The 17,208-nt window shown below is 51.4% G+C and overlaps 5 protein-coding genes across 6 annotated transcripts in view; 3 read left to right on the top strand and 2 right to left on the bottom strand.

The window, feature by feature from the left end:
• Positions 1 to 359, top strand: part of LOC117808550 (echinoderm microtubule-associated protein-like 6) — a 24,673-nt gene extending 24,314 nt beyond the window's left edge. Inside the window, exon 42 of the mRNA XM_034678267.1 lies at positions 282 to 359. Within this exon, the coding sequence (XP_034534158.1) occupies positions 282 to 359 (78 nt within the window). The remainder of the gene's footprint in view (positions 1 to 281) is intronic.
• Positions 152 to 6,958, top strand: mtif2 (mitochondrial translational initiation factor 2). Its single transcript, XM_034678283.1, has 14 exons — positions 152 to 362; positions 1,589 to 1,749; positions 1,897 to 2,020; positions 2,165 to 2,336; positions 2,448 to 2,608; positions 2,740 to 2,916; positions 3,446 to 3,585; positions 3,679 to 3,803; positions 3,948 to 4,152; positions 4,266 to 4,518; positions 4,916 to 5,056; positions 5,768 to 5,932; positions 6,170 to 6,310; positions 6,498 to 6,958. Exons 2-14 carry the CDS (start codon positions 1,591 to 1,593, stop codon positions 6,665 to 6,667), a joined length of 2,133 nt encoding a protein of 710 aa, XP_034534174.1. The 5' UTR covers positions 152 to 362; positions 1,589 to 1,590; the 3' UTR covers positions 6,668 to 6,958.
• On the bottom strand, positions 6,918 to 10,174 carry sde2 (SDE2 telomere maintenance homolog (S. pombe)). Of its 2 annotated transcripts, XM_034678285.1 has the most exons (9): positions 10,029 to 10,174; positions 9,507 to 9,627; positions 9,283 to 9,394; positions 8,768 to 8,937; positions 8,532 to 8,673; positions 8,288 to 8,434; positions 7,907 to 7,988; positions 7,574 to 7,870; positions 6,918 to 7,455 (listed from the first exon to the last, which is right to left on the bottom strand). In XM_034678285.1, exons 1-9 carry the CDS (start codon positions 10,128 to 10,130, stop codon positions 7,216 to 7,218), a joined length of 1,413 nt encoding a protein of 470 aa, XP_034534176.1. In that variant the 5' UTR covers positions 10,131 to 10,174; the 3' UTR covers positions 6,918 to 7,215. The 2 variants fall into 2 exon arrangements, with proteins under 2 accessions (XP_034534176.1, XP_034534175.1); XM_034678284.1 differs by having other exon boundaries at positions 7,574 to 7,988.
• On the top strand, positions 9,777 to 11,188 carry mrps28 (mitochondrial ribosomal protein S28). The gene has a single exon (XM_034678286.1). The coding sequence runs from the start codon at positions 10,290 to 10,292 to the stop codon at positions 10,845 to 10,847; it is 558 nt and encodes a 185-aa protein (XP_034534177.1). The 5' UTR covers positions 9,777 to 10,289; the 3' UTR covers positions 10,848 to 11,188.
• Positions 11,189 to 12,483: 1,295 nt separating this feature from the next.
• LOC117808562 (calpain-1 catalytic subunit-like) lies at positions 12,484 to 17,178 on the bottom strand. Its single transcript, XM_034678277.1, has 10 exons — positions 16,971 to 17,178; positions 16,659 to 16,698; positions 16,353 to 16,418; positions 16,099 to 16,156; positions 15,858 to 15,922; positions 15,236 to 15,304; positions 15,023 to 15,101; positions 14,727 to 14,840; positions 14,545 to 14,603; positions 12,484 to 14,099 (listed from the first exon to the last, which is right to left on the bottom strand). The coding sequence occupies exons 1-10, from the start codon at positions 17,156 to 17,158 to the stop codon at positions 14,073 to 14,075; spliced, it is 765 nt and encodes a 254-aa protein (XP_034534168.1). The 5' UTR covers positions 17,159 to 17,178; the 3' UTR covers positions 12,484 to 14,072.
• Between the last annotated feature and the right edge of the window lie 30 nt (positions 17,179 to 17,208).

Genomic DNA, 17,208 nt, shown 5'->3' with positions numbered 1-17,208 from the left:
AAAAGAAGAAGAAGTAAGAAGTAAGAAGAAGAAGAAGAAGAAGAAGAAGAAGAAGAAGAAGAAGTAGAAGTAGAAGTAGAAGAAGAAGAAGAAGAAGAAGAAGAAGAAGAAGAAGAAGAAGAAGAAGGAGAAGGAGAAGGAGAAGTAGAAGAAGAAGAAGAAGAAGAAGAAGAACTCCTGTAGTTCTCAGAGGACCTCCTGTAGTTCTCCTCCGGACCTGCAGAGGGCGCTGCCGGCTCCCTGGTCTGTCCCTGAAACTGTCATGGCGGCTCCCTGTTCAGGGTTTACCTTACGGTGAAAGTCTAGCTGCTGGTCCTCACAGAGTCCGGGATGAGCTGAGAGGACGACCACGTCCCTAACAGGTAAGAACCGAACCCGCACTAACCTGAGCCTGAGAGACTGTTTCCGGTCTGCACGAGCTCAAAGCATCGAGAGGCATCTAACCCAGACCCGGTCCTCTCAGGAACCGTCCACCAGACTCCAGACAGACAGGACCTGATTCAGGATCGGCAGGTACACACCTGAGCAGACTGGACCCGAACCAGGACCTGAGAGAGGTTCGGGTCTTAGAGAGGATTCGGCTTTAAAATAAAACCTGAAACCTCTTTAATCTGAGAGAAAGACCAGGAGACCACTTTAGAGAGAGACCACTTTAGAGAGAGAGACCACTTTATTGAGAAAGACCACTTTAGAGAGAGAGACCACTTTAGAGAGAGAGACCACTTTAGAGAGAGACCACTTTATTGAGAAAGACCACTTTAGAGAGAGAGACCACTTTATTGAGAAAGACAACTTTAGAGAGAGAGACCACTTTAGAGAGAGACCACTTTATTGAGAAAGACCTCTTTATATAGAGAGAGACCACTTCAGAGAGAGAGACCACTTTAGAGAGAGACCACTTTATTGAGAAAGACCACTTTAGAAAGAGAGACCACTTTATTGAGAAAGACCACTTTAGAGAGAGAGACCACTTTATTGAGAAAGACCTCTTTATATAGAGAGACCACTTCAGAGAGAGAGACCACTTTAGAGAGAGACCACTTTATTGAGAAAGACCACTTTAGAAAGAGAGACCACTTTATTGTGAAAGACCACTTTAGAAAGAGAGACCACTTTAGAGAGAGACCTCTTTATTGAGAAAGACCACTTTAGAGAGAGAGACCACTTTAGAGAGAGAGACCACTCTAGAGAGAGACCTCTTTAGAGAGAGACCACTTTATAGGGAGAGACCTCTTTAGAGAGAGACCTCTTTAGAGAGAGACCACTCTAGAGAGAGACCTCTTTAGAGAGAGACCTCTTTAATCCCTGAGACCCAGATCTACCTGCAGACCCTCCTCCTGTGATCGATAGACTGTGTGCGGGTCATCAGTAACCTCCTCTCTGTATCAACACGAGTAAGCTGATAGACCCGGGTCAGAGTTACCCCCATGAGCACCCTAAGATCCAGACCCCTCTTCCAGACCGGTCTCAGTCTAATCTTAATCCACCATGAGCAGGCCTGCATGTTGGGAGCGTAGTGGTCTGGACTATGATGGTGCGTTCAGGTGCCCGTGGGAGAAGCGTTACTGATCTCTCTCTCTCTCTGCAGGTATGAGTATGATGTCATCAGTGATGCGGGGGGCGCGGCGGCTCGTCCACGCTGACCCGGCTCTGCTGAGTCACTTCCTGTCTCAGCCCCTCCTCTGCCCCGCTCGAAGCTCCGCCCCCCTGATCACCTGTCACCAGAACAGGAAGTTCGCCTCCAAACAGGTGAGACCGAGAGACGCACTTCCTGTTTGTTCAACAAACAACACACACACCTGTGCTGAGTGTGTGTGTGTGTGTGTGTGTGTGTGTGTGTGTGTGTGTGTGTGTGTGTGTGTGTGTGTGTGTGTGTGTGTGTGTGTGTGTGTGCAGGTCAAAGGTCAGAAGAGAGAGCAGAAGAACCAGCAGGTGAAGGTCAAAGTCGTCAAACAGGAAGTGGAGATCAGACCGGGGATGACGGCGGCGGCGTTGGCCGAGGCCATGAACAAAGACTTTGGTAAGCTCCTCCCCCTCACCTGTCAGGTGGATCAGGTGGATCAGGTGGATCAGGTGGATCAAGTGGATCAGGTGGATCAGGTGGATCAGGTGGATCAGGTGGATCAGGTGGGTCGCAGGTGTTCATAAAGCTCTGATGTTTCAGACCACGTCCTGGAGGCTCTGCTCAACACGGCCGTGGACCTGGACTCTCTGGAGCCGGACTCGGTCCTGGAGGAGCGCTGGATCAAAGAGGTGCTGACTCGCTCCGGGATGAAGTTCAGGTGGGCCAAACTGAGCGAGACCCGAGAGAGACCCAACAGAGACGCACGCCCCAGGTAACGTTATGATGTCATCTGTGATGTCACTGACGAGTCAATCAGACCAATCAGAGCGCAGCAGAAACTCTGTCCAGAGGAGACTGACCCCTCTGACCTTTGACCCCTCAGACCTCCAGCTGACCCGTCAAACCTGAAGCCCCGTCCCCCTGTGGTCACAATCATGGGTCACGTGGATCACGGTAAGACCACGTTGCTGGACAGTCTGAGGAAGAGCCAGATCGTGGCGACGGAGCACGGCGGGATCACCCAGCACATCGGAGCGTTCCTGGGTACACACACACACACACACACACGCACACACACACACACACACACGCACACGCACACGCACACGCACACGCACACACACACGCACACACACACACATCCGATCCGGTCTTACTTGCCGGTTCTCCTCCAGTCCAGCTCCCGACAGGTGAGAAGATCACCTTCCTGGACACTCCGGGTCACGCCGCCTTCTCCTCCATGAGAGCCCGGGGAGCCAACGCCACCGACATCGTGATCCTGGTGGTGGCGGCGGACGACGGCGTCATGAACCAGACGGTCGAGTCCATCCAGCACGCCAGGAGAGCCAAAGGTGAGCGCCACCTGTTAGTCAGAGCCGAGGGCGGAGTCAGAGAAAGGAGGGCGGAGTCAGAGAACTGAGGGCGGAGTCAGAGAGCGGAGGGCGGAGTCAGAGAACTGAGGGCGGAGTCAGAGAGCAGAGGGCGGAGACAGAGCGGAGGGCAGAGTCAAAGAACAGAAGGCGGAGTCAGAGAGCGGAGGGCGGAGTCAGATAACTGAGGGCGGAGTCAGAGAACAGAAGGCGGAGTCAGAGAGCGGAGGGCGGAGTCAGAAAACTGAGGGCGGAGTCAGAGAGCGGAGGGCGGAGTCAGATAACTGAGGGCGGAGTCAGAGAGCGGAGGGCGGAGTCAGAGAACTGAGGGCGGAGTCAGAGAACTGAGGGCGGGCTCAGGGCTAGTTCCTTCAGTGTCTCTCTCTCTGCTGAGATTATCCTGGGTCCATGGTATGTTCCTGACAGTGAGGTGTGTGTGTGTGTGTGTGTGTGTGTGTGTGTGTGTGTGTGTGTGTGTGTGTGTGTGTGTGTGTGTGTGTGTGTGTTTCAGTGCCGGTGATCGTGGCGGTGAATAAGTGTGACAGACCTCAGGCCGACCCTCAGAGAGTGAAGAAGGAGTTGCTCGCTCACGACGTGGTCTGCGAGGAGTTCGGAGGAGACGTTCAGGCGATCCACGTCTCCGCCCTCAAGGTGACGCACGACTTCAACTGACTGACTTTATGATGAGGTCATTTCTGTTTCACTTGATGACATCATCGTCGCTGTCGTTGTTGTTGTTGCCAGGGAGACAACCTGATGGCGCTGGCCGAGGCCACGGTGGCGTTGGCAGAAGTGATGGAGTTGAAGGCGGAGCCGAGCGGTCCTGTGGAGGGACTCATCATCGAGAGCCGCACAGACAAAGGCAAAGGGTGAGTCCACACCTGGACCCAGGGGTCTACAGGGGTCTGGACCTGCACCTGGACCCAGGGGTCTACAGGGGTCTGGTTCTGTATCTGGTTCTGTAAAGTTCTGGTTCTGTATCTGGTCCCCTGATCTGTACTCTTGGTCCTCAGTCCGGTGACGACCGTCATCGTCCAGCGGGGGACGTTAAAGCGAGGCTGCGTTCTGGTGGCGGGGAAGAGTTGGGCTAAAGTCCGCTTCCTGTTTGATGAGAACGGGCAGACGCTAACGGGGGCGGGGCCTAGCGTGGCGGTGGAGGTGGTTGGTTGGAAGGACCTGCCGTCTGCAGGAGAGACGCTGCTGGAGGTGGAGTCAGAGGTGAGGAGGGCACACCTGAGAACCAGTCCTCCAGAAACCAGAACCAGAACCAGCATCTGATCAGTGTGTGTGTGTGTGTGTGTGTGTGTGTGTGTGTGTGTGTGTGCGAGCAGCAGCGTGCGAGGGAGGTGGTGGAGTGGCGTGCTCACGAGGAGGAGCAGCAGAAGCTGCAGGAGGATCAGAGCGTGATTGAGCAGAAGCAGCAGCTCCACCTGGAGGAGTACAGGAAGGAGAGGGCGGAGTTTATGCACCTGAGCTGGAGGCAGAGGAAGGCCGCCATGTACCGCGCCAACAAGAGCCGCTACGCCATCAGAGAGAGCGAGAGGACGCAGAGCGACGAGGCCCGCCTGCCGCTCATCATCAAAGGTAACACACACACACATCACTGTGACATCACTGTGACATCACTGTGACATCACTGCGACATCACTGCGACATCACTGCGACATCACTGCGACATCACTGTGACATCACTTTGACATCACTGTGACATCACTGTGACATCACTTTGACATCACTGTGACATCACTGTGACATCACTGTGACATCACTGTGACATCACTGCGACATCACTGCGACATCACTGTGACATCACTGTGACATCACTTTGACATCACTACAACCTCCACAGGTCAGCAGGTGGAGTTCATGTGACGACTCAGGTGTCACAGACAGACCAGAAACACTCTGACCATCACTCAGACACGGGTCCACTGCTGTGACCTTTGACCTCTGACCTTTGACCTCTATCCTCTGTCCTCAGGGGACGTGGACGGCTCAGTGGAGGCCATCTTGAACATCCTGGACAGTTATGACGCTGAGGAGCAGTGTCAGCTCGACCTGCTGCACTTTGGCATCGGAGACGTTTCAGAGAACGACATCAACATGGCCCACACCTTCACAGGTAAACAAACAACACCTACAGGTAAACAAACAACACCTACAGGTAAACAAACAACACCTACAGGTAAACAAACAACACCTTCACAGGTAAACAAACAACACCTACAGGTAAACAAACAACACCTACAGGTAAACAAACAACACCTACAGGTAAACAAACAACCTGTACAGGTAAACAAACAACACCTACAGGTAAACAAACAACACCTACAGGTAAACAAACAACACCTACAGGTAAACAAACAACACCTACAGGTAAACAAACAACCTTCACAGGTAAAAAAACAACACCTACAGGTAAACAAACAACACCTACAGGTAAACAAACAACCCCTACAGGTAAACAAACAACACCTACAGGTAAACAAACAACCTTCACAGGTAAACAAACAACCTGTACAGGTAAACAAACAACACCTACAGGTAAACAAACAACACCTACAGGTAAACAAACAACACCTACAGGTAAACAAACAACCTGTACAGGTAAACAAACAACACCTACAGGTAAACAAACAACCTGTACAGGTAAACAAACAACCTGTACAGGTAAACAAACAACACCTACAGGTAAACAAACAACCTGTACAGGTAAACAAACAACACCGTCACAGGTAAACAAACAACCTCTAAATGTAAACAAACCTTTGTTGTGATTTGGCGTTGTATAAATAAAGGTTGATGGATTGACTCTGACCCTCCTCTCCTTCAGGTTCTATCTACGGGTTCAACGTGGCGGCGAGCCGGGCGATGGAGCAGCTGGCGGCGCAGCGCGGCGTCCCGCTGAGACTTCACAACATCATCTACAAACTGATCGACGCGCTGAAGGAGGAGCTGAGCAGCAAACTGCCTCCTCTGGTCTCTGAGAGCGTCGTAGGTGAGGACGGTCGCCTGGTGACCCTCATGTTTATTATGGGATGTTGTTAATGTCTGAGTGAGTTCAGTCTGCACTCAGCCGTCGGTCTGGTCTGGTCTGGTCTGGTCTGGTCTGGTCTGTCTGGTCTCTCTGATCTTCGTCAGACTTGTTTTTGTTAAACCTGTGATGGGTTCAAGGTCCTCGATCCGGTCCGGAAAATCCAGCCCCTTTACCTGACGGGTATTTGTGTGCTCTCAGGTGAGGCGACCGTGCTCGCCATGTTCGACGTCTCTGTGGGGAAGAAGAAAGTTCCGGTGGCGGGCTGCCGGGTACAGAAGGGTCTGCTGGACCAGAGACTGAAGTTCAGACTGATCCGAGGACGGGACACCGTGTGGGAGGGTGAGTCTCACCTGGACCTGGACCTGACATAGAGCTCTGATGTTTGAGTCTAGACCTCCTCTCCCTCAGAGTCTCTCCTGACGTTTTTATCTGATAAAGATCCTGAGACAGACCTGAGCCCCCTGGTCTACCTCTGCCAGTCCATGATGTCCCCTGACGGGTCTTAACGTCCTCTCTCTGTCCTCAGGGTCTCTGGCGGCGTTGAAGCACCACAAAGACGACGTGCAGACGGTGAAGACGGGGATGGAGTGCGGCCTGTCGGCGCTCGGGCACGCAGACTTCAGAGCGGGCGACGTGGTCGTCTGCTTCGAGGAGGTGAACGCGCCGCAGGTCACCTCGTGGGACCCCGGCTTCTGAAGCCTGCAGCAGAGCATCATGGGACATGAAGTCCTTTAATGGAGGCGGACGCTCTGCTGAGTCCCACTTCCTGTTCAGGACGCTTGAATGTGGACCGGATCTTTAAAAAAAAACAGACTTCGTATTTAAAGGGACAGAGACGCTCAGAGGGACACCTGACAGGTGACCCCCAACATTAATGCATATCACTGCTTTTTCCCACGCTCCCTGAACGCCCCCTGAAGTGTAAACAGACTCGGACACACACGGAGACGTTTCACATGTTTTAATAAAAACTTCAAAATAAAAGTCTGAATGTTTGAGTTCCTCATCAGGACCCTTTCAAAATAAAACACATCCTGCTCTCTGATTGGACGACTGCAGACAGGAAACAGAATATCACACTCAGAGTTCAAGAACATGTTGGAAAATAAAAACAGATCCAAAGGTCCCCCTGGGTCCTGGATCTGCTCAGACCTCAGGACTCTAAAACCAGAGAGGTCTTTGATTTAACAGAAACAGAAACACGGACTGTCCCTTTAACTCCTCCTCTCAGGGCCGCTCTGACATCACTTCCTCTTGGTCTTGCTGGGTTTGGCGAGCAGGGCGGGGTTGATCTGATCTGGGGTCAGTCCTCTGACCGAGAAGAGTCGGGCGGCGCGCTCAGTCACCGTCCCCCCGCACTTCAGACCTCGACTCATCAGCGCCCCCTTCAGGACGTCCAGACCCAGAGCCTCCAGCTCAGAGGCTGAGGACACGGAGGACAGATCCACCGGGGACGGATCCACCTGGGACACCGCCCGCTGGTCCTGAAGGAGGAAACGAGAGAACAGATCTTATTATTATTATATCATGAAGCGCTCTATGAAGTCCACGTGAAGGTAGACCGGATTACAAACTGGACTCTGAGAAAGAAGAGTCACTGACCTGCTGAGACGAGCTGCTGGACTCCTCGGACGGTTTACCGGGTCCTGCAGGTCCCTGATCCTCTGAGGGTTTCAGGGTCTGCTCTTTGGAGGTCTCTAAGGCTCTCTGGTCCTCTGAGGGTCTGGGGGCCTCTGTGGGTCTGGAGGTCTCTGAAGGTTTGGGGGTCTCTGTGGGTCTAGGGGTCTCTGAGGGTCTGGGGGCCTCTGTGGGTCTGGAGGTCTCTGAAGGTTTGGGGGTCTCTGTGGGTCTGGGGGCCTCTGTGGGTCTGGAGGTCTCTGAAGGTTTGGGAGTCTCTGAAGGTCTGGGGGTCTCTGTGGGTCTGGAGCACTCTGAGGGTCTGGAGCTCTCAGTGGGTCTTGAGGTCTCTGGGGGTCTGGGGATCTGGTCAGATGAGGAGGAGCTGCAGTCCGAGGAGCTGGAGGACAGGATGAAAAGAGTGAACTTTAGGGTTTCTGGACTCAGTGGATCTGGTCTGATGTGGTCTGTATAAACATGGACGTAGTCTCTGTGACGTCCCCCGTCTGATCCTGAGGCCCTGTTTGAAGCCGATCGTCGGCCATATTGGAAATGCTGAACTCAACCTAACTTAGTGGGGGGTAAAGAGGCGGGGCTTTAGCCTCCTTGCTAACAGCTACAGTGTTCCCGCCTGTCAATCAAGTCAGTCACGCCCTTATATGGGCATAACTCGTCACTTTAATATCTGCAGGTCTCTACCTGCTGTTCTGCTCAGGCTCCGCCTCCCTGTGTGTTTTCACGGTAACAGCTCTCCAGCCGGAGGAGGATGTGGATGGAGACTCCTCGTCTTCCTCCTCTTCTTCATCATCCTCTCCCTCAGAGCTCGGCATCTCGTCCACGCCCATCCTGTCACCATGACGACAGGTAAACACACATGTAAACACACAGGTAAACAAACATGACCTCATCAGGAGGGGGGGTGGGGGGCGGATCAGACTCTCACCAGAAACACGCTGCCTCTGCCGTTGTGGTCTCCTTCTTCTTCTTCTTCTTCTTCTGTGGTTCCTCGCTCTGACCCGAGCTCGGCCTCTTCGCTGCCGAGGCGTCGTCTGCCTTCACCTGACCGCTGGAGGACGCCTGCAGACCTGAGACCGGTTCAAGGACAAGGTGTTAACGAGGTCCTTCATGGAGAGGAGGATCTTAACTCATACCGCAGGGTCTCTGGCCCCGCCCCCTCACCTTTGATGACCGAGTCCTCCAGGCGCTCCGACAGGTCGTGACACTGCTGCTGGTACTCGGGGTCGGTGAAGTGGTGTTTGGGTTCAGCCAGCTTCCTCTGCAGACGGTCCAGACGCCGCTGCTCCTTCTCCGCCTCGCGCTCCGCCTGCTTCTTCAGCCACTCGGCCATCCTGACACCACAGAAGAAGAACCAGACGTTATCATCCTGACACCACAGAAGAAGAACGAGTCGTTATCATCCTGACACCACAGAAGAACGAGTCGTTATCATCCTGACACCACAGAAGAACCAGACTTTATCATCCTGACACCACAGAAGAAGAACGAGTCTCTATCATGCTGACACCACAGAAGAAGAACCAGACTTTATCATCCTGACACCACAGAAGAAGAACCAGACTTAATCATCCTGACACCACAGAAGAAGAGTAGTATCTCCTGTGTGTTTCTCAGGTGTTCATGTCAGGTGTGTCTGTGATGTCACCGGAGCGCTCTGAGCGCGCTCAGACTCTTACTCTTTCTCGTGGTTGACGTCTCGGAGTCGGCGTCCGCTCAGGTCTCTGCAGGCTTCACGATTCGTCGTCTTCTCGATCTGAGCGCCGAGAGCTCGCAGCATGGAGCCAAAACCTGACACACACACACACACACACACACACACACACACACACACACAGTGTTAGACACCACAGAAGAAGAAGACAGCGTGGACTGATATTGAAGTCTGCTTCCTGTGACTCACCTCCCTTCCCTCCACAGAGGCGGGGCTCCAGGTGATAGACGGCCCCCGGCTGCAGAGGATCCTCCAGGTGGGACAGACGACCATCACGGACCACGTAGAAATCCTCTGAAGAAGAAACTCCCTGCGCACGCACACACACACACACACACACACACACACACACACACACACACACACACACACACACACACACACACTTTAATAATCAGTGTGTGTTTATCTCAGGTGGTTAATAACAGTGATGATGACAGTTCAGACTCTGTGTCTCGTGCTGGGTTCACCTGTACCTGCGGCCTAAAATCAGGCTGATTTGTGACGTAGTCTTTATAAAGGTGAAACAGTAAGCTCACCTCAGTGACGTCACTCCACAGGAGAGTTGTTGGGCTGTCTATGGTTGAGCTAACGCAGCTAGCCTGTTTCTGTTTGTTAGCCTGTGTTAGCACAGAGGCTAACCCCCGACATTCAGGCCGGGTTATTATGACCTTTGACCTGCAGTCAGGTGTGAACGGTGTGACCTCTCACCTGTGTCCGCGTGAAGCTCCTCAGGAGGTCTCTGACCGCAGATCCGGCGGGAAACTCCGCGACGGAGAACCTGGAACTCTGAGAGCTAACAAACACCTCCATGTTAGCTTCTTCTGACCCACTGTCTACTGCGCAGGCGCAGGTCTTCTCCACTTATCCTCCAGATAGAACGCGACTACGTCACCGCAGCAGGGCGCTGTGAGCGCGTCACTCACCGGAAGTGAAAGCTGAACTCTTCTTCGTTGGTTAGAGTGGAGCAACATGGCGACCTTGTGTAAGGTTGGTTCTGGGCTCAGGTGTGGAGTCCGGCTCACCTCCGTCCGCTTCAGCAGGACCTCCTTCAGCTCGGACTCCAGCGGGGAGTCCGGCAGAGACCAGGCCGCCCCGGAGAGACCCCGGTCCGGCTTCGCTGCCGCCTTCGAGCTGCAGTCGGAGCTCCGGCGGGAGTCTGAGAGCTCCTCTGCGGGCAGCAGGACCTCCTCCCCCGGGGAGGACGAGAGCTTCGCCTCGCTGCTCCGCCGGTCCCCTCTGATCCAGATGGGTCCGGCTAAAGACAAGGTGGTGGTCGGGAGGATCTTCCACGTGGTCCAGGACGACCTGTACGTGGACTTTGGGGGAAAGTTCCACTGTGTGTGTCGGAGACCGGCCGATGGAGAGAAGCTGCAGCGGGGCAGCAGGGTCCGTCTGAGGCTGCAGGACCTGGAGCTCACTGCCCGGTTCCTGGGAGCCTCCACGGACACCACGCTGCTGGAGGCCCAGGCCGTGCTGCTGGGTCCACTGGAGGGCAGGGAGGCCCGGGAGCCCCAGAACCAGGACTGACAGGGACCGGGTCAGACCTTCAGAGGTTAAATGAGACGTTCAAGGGGTCTGGACTTGGACTCAGACTGAAGGATGGACCTGGTCTCAGACTGAAGGATGGACCTGGTCTCAGACTGAAGGGTTGACCTGGTCTCAGACTGCAGGATGGACCTGGTCTCAGACTGCAGGATGGACCTGGTCTCAGACTGAAGGGTGGACCTGGACTCAGACTGAAGGGTGGACCTGAACGTGTCTGTAAACCTTGAAGCAGACTCTGTGTTTCAGACTGAGTGTGTGTATCTGATGTAAATAATGAAGAGCAGATATCAGTGTGATAATAAAACATGTAACTCTCTCTGTGACCTGCGACTCCTCCTCTCTTAATGAAGTGAGACATGAACCCCAGAGTCTCTGACCCAGAGTCTCTGACCCCAGAGTCTCTGAGTCTGAGTCTCTGAGTCTGAGTCTCTGACCCTGAGTCTCTGACCCAGAGTCTCTCACCCAGAGTCTCTGACCCAGAGTCTCTCACCCAGAGTCTCTGACCCAGAGTCTCTGAGTCTGAGTCTGAGTCTCTGACCCAGAGTCTCTGACCCAGAGTCTCTGACCCAGAGTCTCTGAGTCTGAGTCTCTGAGTCTCTGACCCAGAGTCTCTGACCCTGAGTCTCTGAGTCTCTGACCCAGAGTCTCTGACCCTGAGTCTCTGAGTCTGAGTCTCTGACCCAGAGTCTCTGAGTCTGGGCTCTTTAAAACCCTTAAAGACCTAGACCATTTTTGGGGGCGTCAGACTCTCCTGTCTTTATCTTGTTTTTCTAACATATTGAAGCACTCAGCATCAAGTGCCATACATCATTTTATTCAGGAGAACCTTACCTTTCACTGTGCTGCATTTAAAGTATCAGATTTACTTTAGTTTTGTCTGAAAATGGAAGAAAATACTAAAGTTTTTTAAAAATCATCTGTCATTTTTCACTGTGAACTCAGACAGAACATCAGGAAGTTTTGTTTAGTTTCATTAGAAAGTTGTATTTTGGTGTTTTAGACTTCCAAATGATTTTTTGTCACTATCAAACCTTCACTGAGCAGGTTACAGACATTTATTATTGTATTTTCTGAGGCGTTTTTAGTGGAAGAAGCAGGTGTGTTCTTATGTTTGATTTACTGACCCTGTGGATGTTTGTATAAAAGGTCTGAGAGTAAGTAGAGATGTTATTATATCATAAATTAGGACACAGAGGTAAAAGTGACTTCAGATAAATACATTCTGATCATGAACACATGCAAAAATGGTCACAAATACAGGAAACTGTCTTCATAAATGGATTAAAATACACTTACAACATAATGAGAGATGTAAATGATTTAGTAAAAATGGGCAAAAAGTGCAGATCTTCACCAATTATACACATAAGCATCTACACCCATTGCCAATTGGCTCAGAGGAAGAAACTACATAGGTTTCCCTGATGAATCAATGCTGCAAAATATCATGGTGTCATCACGTCACCACGCAGCTGCTGAATATGCAGTTTTTAAAGCTTGTTGAAAGGATCAGAGCTTCAAAAGTTATCAAACATTTAAGAAGAGGAGCTCTTGTCTCGGTCTTTGAGGATCTGGATCCTGCAGACGGACAGCGTCAGGAAGAGAACCACACACAGGCTTTGTTCTGTTTCTTTATTCAGTGTAAACATGAGGTTCTGCTACATCAGTCTGACCCTGAACGCCTCCACCTCATGATGCCTTCACTGCCCTGAGAACAAACCCAGGTGGAGGTGTGGTGGAGGCGACAGGGTGCAGCTCAAAAACAAATAAATAGATAAATACAGAGGCATTAGTGAGTGAGCTGTAGCGCCCCCTATCTGCAGCAGGCTGAGTACACGAGGAGCAGGAGCCGACTCAGGACTGTAGTGGTCCTGTGGTGGTCCTGTAGTGGTCCTGGATTATATATATGTGTAGAGTGTGATCCACAGTTTGACTGCTGACAGAAACAAACAGAGTCCTCTAAAGGTCAAAGGTTAACTCGTCTTATATTAACTCTTTCATGGTCAGGCTTCAGCTGAAGAGAGACAGGGGGGGGGGACATGCAGGAAATGGTTGCGGCCGGGAATCGAACCGGCAACCCCTGCGACGAGGGCTGTAGCCTCTGTATGTGGGGCGCTTAGACCGCTAGGCCACCAGCGCCCCAGGCTTCAGGTCCCTGAACGTGGTTTCAGTTTGTTTCTGACAGCAGTGATCCTCTACGCTGACCATGGAAGACTCTGAGCACGTCAGCACAGAACTACAGCATTACTGACTGTAGTCTGACTGTAGTCAAGCTATAGTGGGACTGTAGTGGGACTGTAGTCTGACTGTAGTGGGACTGTAGTGTGACTGTAGTGTGACTGTAGTGTGACTGTAGTCTGACTGTAGTCTGACTGTAGTCAAGCTATAGTGGGACTGTAGTGTGACTGTAGTCTGACTGTAGTGGGACTGTAGTGTGACTGTAGTGTGACTGTAGTGTGACTGTAGTCTGACTGTAGTCAAGCTATAGTGGGACTGTAGTGTGACTGTAGTCTGACTGTAGTGGGACTGTAGTGTGACTGTAGTGTGACTGTAGTGTGACTGTAGTCTGACTGTAGTCTGACTGTAGTTTGGTTTTAGTCTGACTGTAGTTTGGTTTTAGTCTGACTGTAGTGGGACTGTAGTCTAGCTATAGTGGGACTGTAGTCTGACTGTAGTGTGACTGTAGTCTGGTTTTAGTGTGACTGTAGTGTGACTGTAGTGTGACTGTAGCCTGACTGTAGTCTGACTGTAGTCTGACTGTAGTTTGGTTTTAGTCTGGCTGTAGTGGGACTGTAGTCTGACTGTAGTGTGACTGTAGTGTGACTGTAGTTTGACTGTAGTCTAGCTGTAGTCTGGCTGTAGTCTGGCTGTAGTCTGGCTGTGGTCTGGCTGTAGTCTGGCTGTAGTCTAGCTGTAGTCTAGCTGTAGTCTGGCTGTAGTCTGGCTGTAGTCTGGCTGTAGTCTGGCTGTAGTCTAGCTGTAGTCTGGCTGTAGTCTGGCTGTAGTCTGGCTGTAGTCTAGCTGTAGTCTAGTTGTAGTCTGGCTGTAGTCTAGCTGTAGTCTGGCTGTAGTCTGGCTGTAGTCTGGCTGTAGTCTGGCTGTAGTTCTGTGCAGCTCAGTGTGGTTCTGCTGTGTTTGGTTGAATTTTGGTTTCCTGATTTCTTCCTGTTGGAGGCACTTTGACTGAAGATCTTCTTCTTCTGTGCTTCAGCCACACATGGTCACACAGAGCCACTGAGGAGGAAGAGGAGAGGGAGGAGGAGGAGAGGGAGGAGAGGAGGAGGAGGAGAGGGGGAGGAGGAGGAGGAGGAGGAGGAGGAGGAGAGGAGGAGGAGGAGGAGAGGAGGAGGAGGAGGAAGAGGAGAGGAGGAGGAAGAGGAGAGGAGGAGGAGGAGGAGGAGGAGAGAGGGAGAGGGAGAGAGGGAGAGGAGAGGAGGAGGAGAGATCAGACAGATTGTATGAAGGTCAGAGGTTCAGGTGCAGCAGAGTGACTTTAAGAGGAAGAGGAGGAAGAGGAGGAAGAGTGAAACATGAATCCTCCAACTCTTTAAAGTTCCTCCTCTCTCTGTCAGAGTGAAACATGGTTCCTCTCCTCTCTGACGGCTGCAGACTCTTCACTTAATGAAGGTTACTGACAAACTGATCATCCTGATGATGTTCAGGGAGACAGGATCCATACCTCTATGATGTTCATCTCTGCTCGGCCCGTCCCCTCTCGGTCCAGGTCCTGGAACGCCTCTGAGGAGGACACCAGAGAGACACGGCTCAGTGTTACACACACACACACACACACACACACACTCACACACACACACACACACACACACACACACACACAGAACCCGGCTCAGGTGTACGTACTGAACATGGCCTCCAGCTTGACGAGGCAGCAGGTGAAGTTATCGAAGTCGATGATCTCGTTATCGGCGTATCGAGCGATCAGCATCTGATACAACCTGTTGTTCAGTTTGAACCCTGAACACAGACCGTCAGTTAGATACACCTTCATCACCACCATCATCATCTTCATCATCATCATCATCTTCATCATCATCATCATCATCATCATCATCATCATCATCATCATCTTCATCATCATCATCATCTTCATCATCATCATCATCATCATCATCATCATCATCATCATCAGGACTTACCTCCGTTCTCTAAAGCCAGACGCATCTCGTAGGAGCTCATACATCCTGATTTATCCAGGTCGAACTCTCTGAAGATCCCCTGCACACACACACACACACACACATGTTGGTGAACAACCTGCTGCACTCACAGATGAGCGTGTTTGTGTGTGTGTGTGTGTGTGTGTGTGTGTGTGTGTGTGTGTGTGTGTGTGTGTGTGTGACTGAACTCACCAGCCACTTCCTGATCTTGTTCCAGAGAACCTGAAACTCCAGCAGGCCGAGCCGAGCGCTGCCGTCTTTCTGAGCTCGGGTTAAGGTTTGATGATTCAAAACCACAGAAGAAGAACTATCATGACCTCTGACCTCACAGAGACTCTTTACATCATAACCTCTGACCTCACAGAGACTCTTTACATCATAACCTCTGACCTCACCGAGACTCTTTACATCATGACCTCTGACCTCACAGAGACTCTTTACATCATGACCTCTGACCTCACCGAGACTCTTTACATCATGACCTCTGACCTCACCGAGACTCTTTACATCATGACCTCTGACCTCACAGAGACTCTTTACATTATGACCTCTGACCTCACAGAGACTCTTTACATCATGACCTCTGACCTCACAGAGACTCTTTACATCATGTCCTCTGACCTCACAGAGACTCTTTACATCATGTCCTCTGACCTCACAGAGACTCTTTACATTATGACCTCTGACCTCACAGATACTCTTTACATTATGACCTCTGACCCCACAGACTTGCTGCTCTCTCTCTTGTTAACCCGTGACGCTGATTGAAGAGGTCACATGACGTGCTGTGGTACCGATGTGTGTGAGAGGATACATCCATGAGGCAGACCATGGCTCTGCAGGACTCCATACTGAAGCCGTCAGTCTGCAGGTCTCTGTCTGTAAAACACCACAGAAGAAGAAGAAGAAGAAGAAGAAGAAGAAGAAGAAGAAGAAGAAGAAGAAGAAGAAGAAGAAAAAAGACAGAGGCTGTCACACATGAAGCTCTCGATCCCCCCCCCAGGTATTCATGGTGCGTTCACTGCCCCTCGGTCCTGTTAGCTTTGAGGACTCACGTTTGGACACGACTCTGTTGAGGATGGTCCTCAGCTCTCTGACGGAGATCTCCATGTCCTGATCACAGAGGAGACATCACCTGTGACTCATGCTCACCTGTCCTTCTCTCTGAGTGGAATGAGTCCAGCTCTGTTAGCTAACGCTAACGCTAACAAACATCAGCTTAGATTATAGAGAACTCTGAACTCTGAACTTTGAACTTTGAACTCTGAACTCTGAACTTTGAACTCTGAACTTTGAACTCTGAACTTACATCTCCAGACAGCTGAGCGAACATGGACCTGAACGAGTCGTCCACGTCACTCTCTGAGAGCTCCTCCTGCACAGAAGAAGAAGAAGAAGAAGAAGAAGAAGAAGAAGAAGAAGAAGAAGAAGAAGAAGAAGAAGAAGAAGAACAGAGGGGTTAAAGGTCGTCACATTAAAGACATCAGATCATGATTCCATCTTCAGCTTTAAAACAAACAGAGACATCCTGAGAGGGTCAAAGGTTAACTACTCATAAGATCTACGAGGGACAGAGAGGACGCCACGATGACACGTCAAACAAGATCATCCTCACCTCCGCTTCAAAGGTCGCCACCACGTCATCGTCCATCTCCCTGCAGAGTCACACACAACAACATCAACAACAACAACAACATCAACAACATCAACAACAACAACAACATCAACAACATCAACAACAACAACAACAACATCAACAACATCAACAACATCAACAACATCAACAACAACAACAACATCAACAACATCAACAACATCAACAACAACAACATCAACAACATCAACAACATCAACAACAACAACAACATCAATGTCATCAATAACAACACCTTGCCCCTCCCCCTCAGCGTGTCTCTGCTGGACTCACTCCGTCTCTGACTGCTTCTCCGTGAACACCCTCAGGACGAAGTCCGCCTCCTTCGAGGGTTCAAAGGTCGACGGGACGATCAGGTACTCGCCGGGCGGGAGGCGGAGCCTGGCGCTCACCTCGCGCAGGTTGATGAAGGTTTCTGAGCGAGCGCAGGACGAGTGACGCAAGAAGAAGTCCTTCTTCATGTGGACCGAGGGACAGCCGCGGTACTGAACACACACAGACACACACAGAG

This window comes from Notolabrus celidotus, unplaced genomic scaffold (genome assembly GCF_009762535.1).
Source record: "Notolabrus celidotus isolate fNotCel1 unplaced genomic scaffold, fNotCel1.pri scaffold_123_arrow_ctg1, whole genome shotgun sequence".
Classification (NCBI taxonomy): Eukaryota; Metazoa; Chordata; class Actinopteri; order Labriformes; family Labridae; genus Notolabrus; species Notolabrus celidotus.
Note: the sequence above shows the minus strand (reverse complement) of the source record. Positions and strands in the feature narration are given on the sequence as shown.

Coding starts and splice junctions, on each gene's coding strand:
- mrps28 (XM_034678286.1), top strand. CDS start 10,290: ATGGCGACCTTGTGTAAGGTTGGTTCTGGGCTCAGGTGTGGAGTCCGG.
- mtif2 (XM_034678283.1), top strand. CDS start 1,591: ATGAGTATGATGTCATCAGTGATGCGGGGGGCGCGGCGGCTCGTCCAC. Junction 1,750..1,896: donor GGAAGTTCGCCTCCAAACAG/GTGAGACCGAGA, acceptor GTGTGTGTGCAG/GTCAAAGGTCAGAAGAGAGA. Junction 2,917..3,445: donor GCACGCCAGGAGAGCCAAAG/GTGAGCGCCACC, acceptor TGTGTGTTTCAG/TGCCGGTGATCGTGGCGGTG.
- sde2 (XM_034678284.1), bottom strand. CDS start 10,130: ATGGAGGTGTTTGTTAGCTCTCAGAGTTCCAGGTTCTCCGTCGCGGAG. Junction 9,628..10,028: donor GGAGCTTCACGCGGACACAG/GTGAGAGGTCAC, acceptor GTGCGTGCGCAG/GGAGTTTCTTCTTCAGAGGA. Junction 7,989..8,287: donor GAGCCTGAGCAGAACAGCAG/GTAGAGACCTGC, acceptor CCTGTCCTCCAG/CTCCTCGGACTGCAGCTCCT.
- LOC117808562 (XM_034678277.1), bottom strand. CDS start 17,158: ATGAAGAAGGACTTCTTCTTGCGTCACTCGTCCTGCGCTCGCTCAGAA. Junction 16,419..16,658: donor TGGCGACCTTTGAAGCGGAG/GTGAGGATGATC, acceptor TCTTCTGTGCAG/GAGGAGCTCTCAGAGAGTGA. Junction 14,841..15,022: donor TCTGGCTTTAGAGAACGGAG/GTAAGTCCTGAT, acceptor GTCTGTGTTCAG/GGTTCAAACTGAACAACAGG.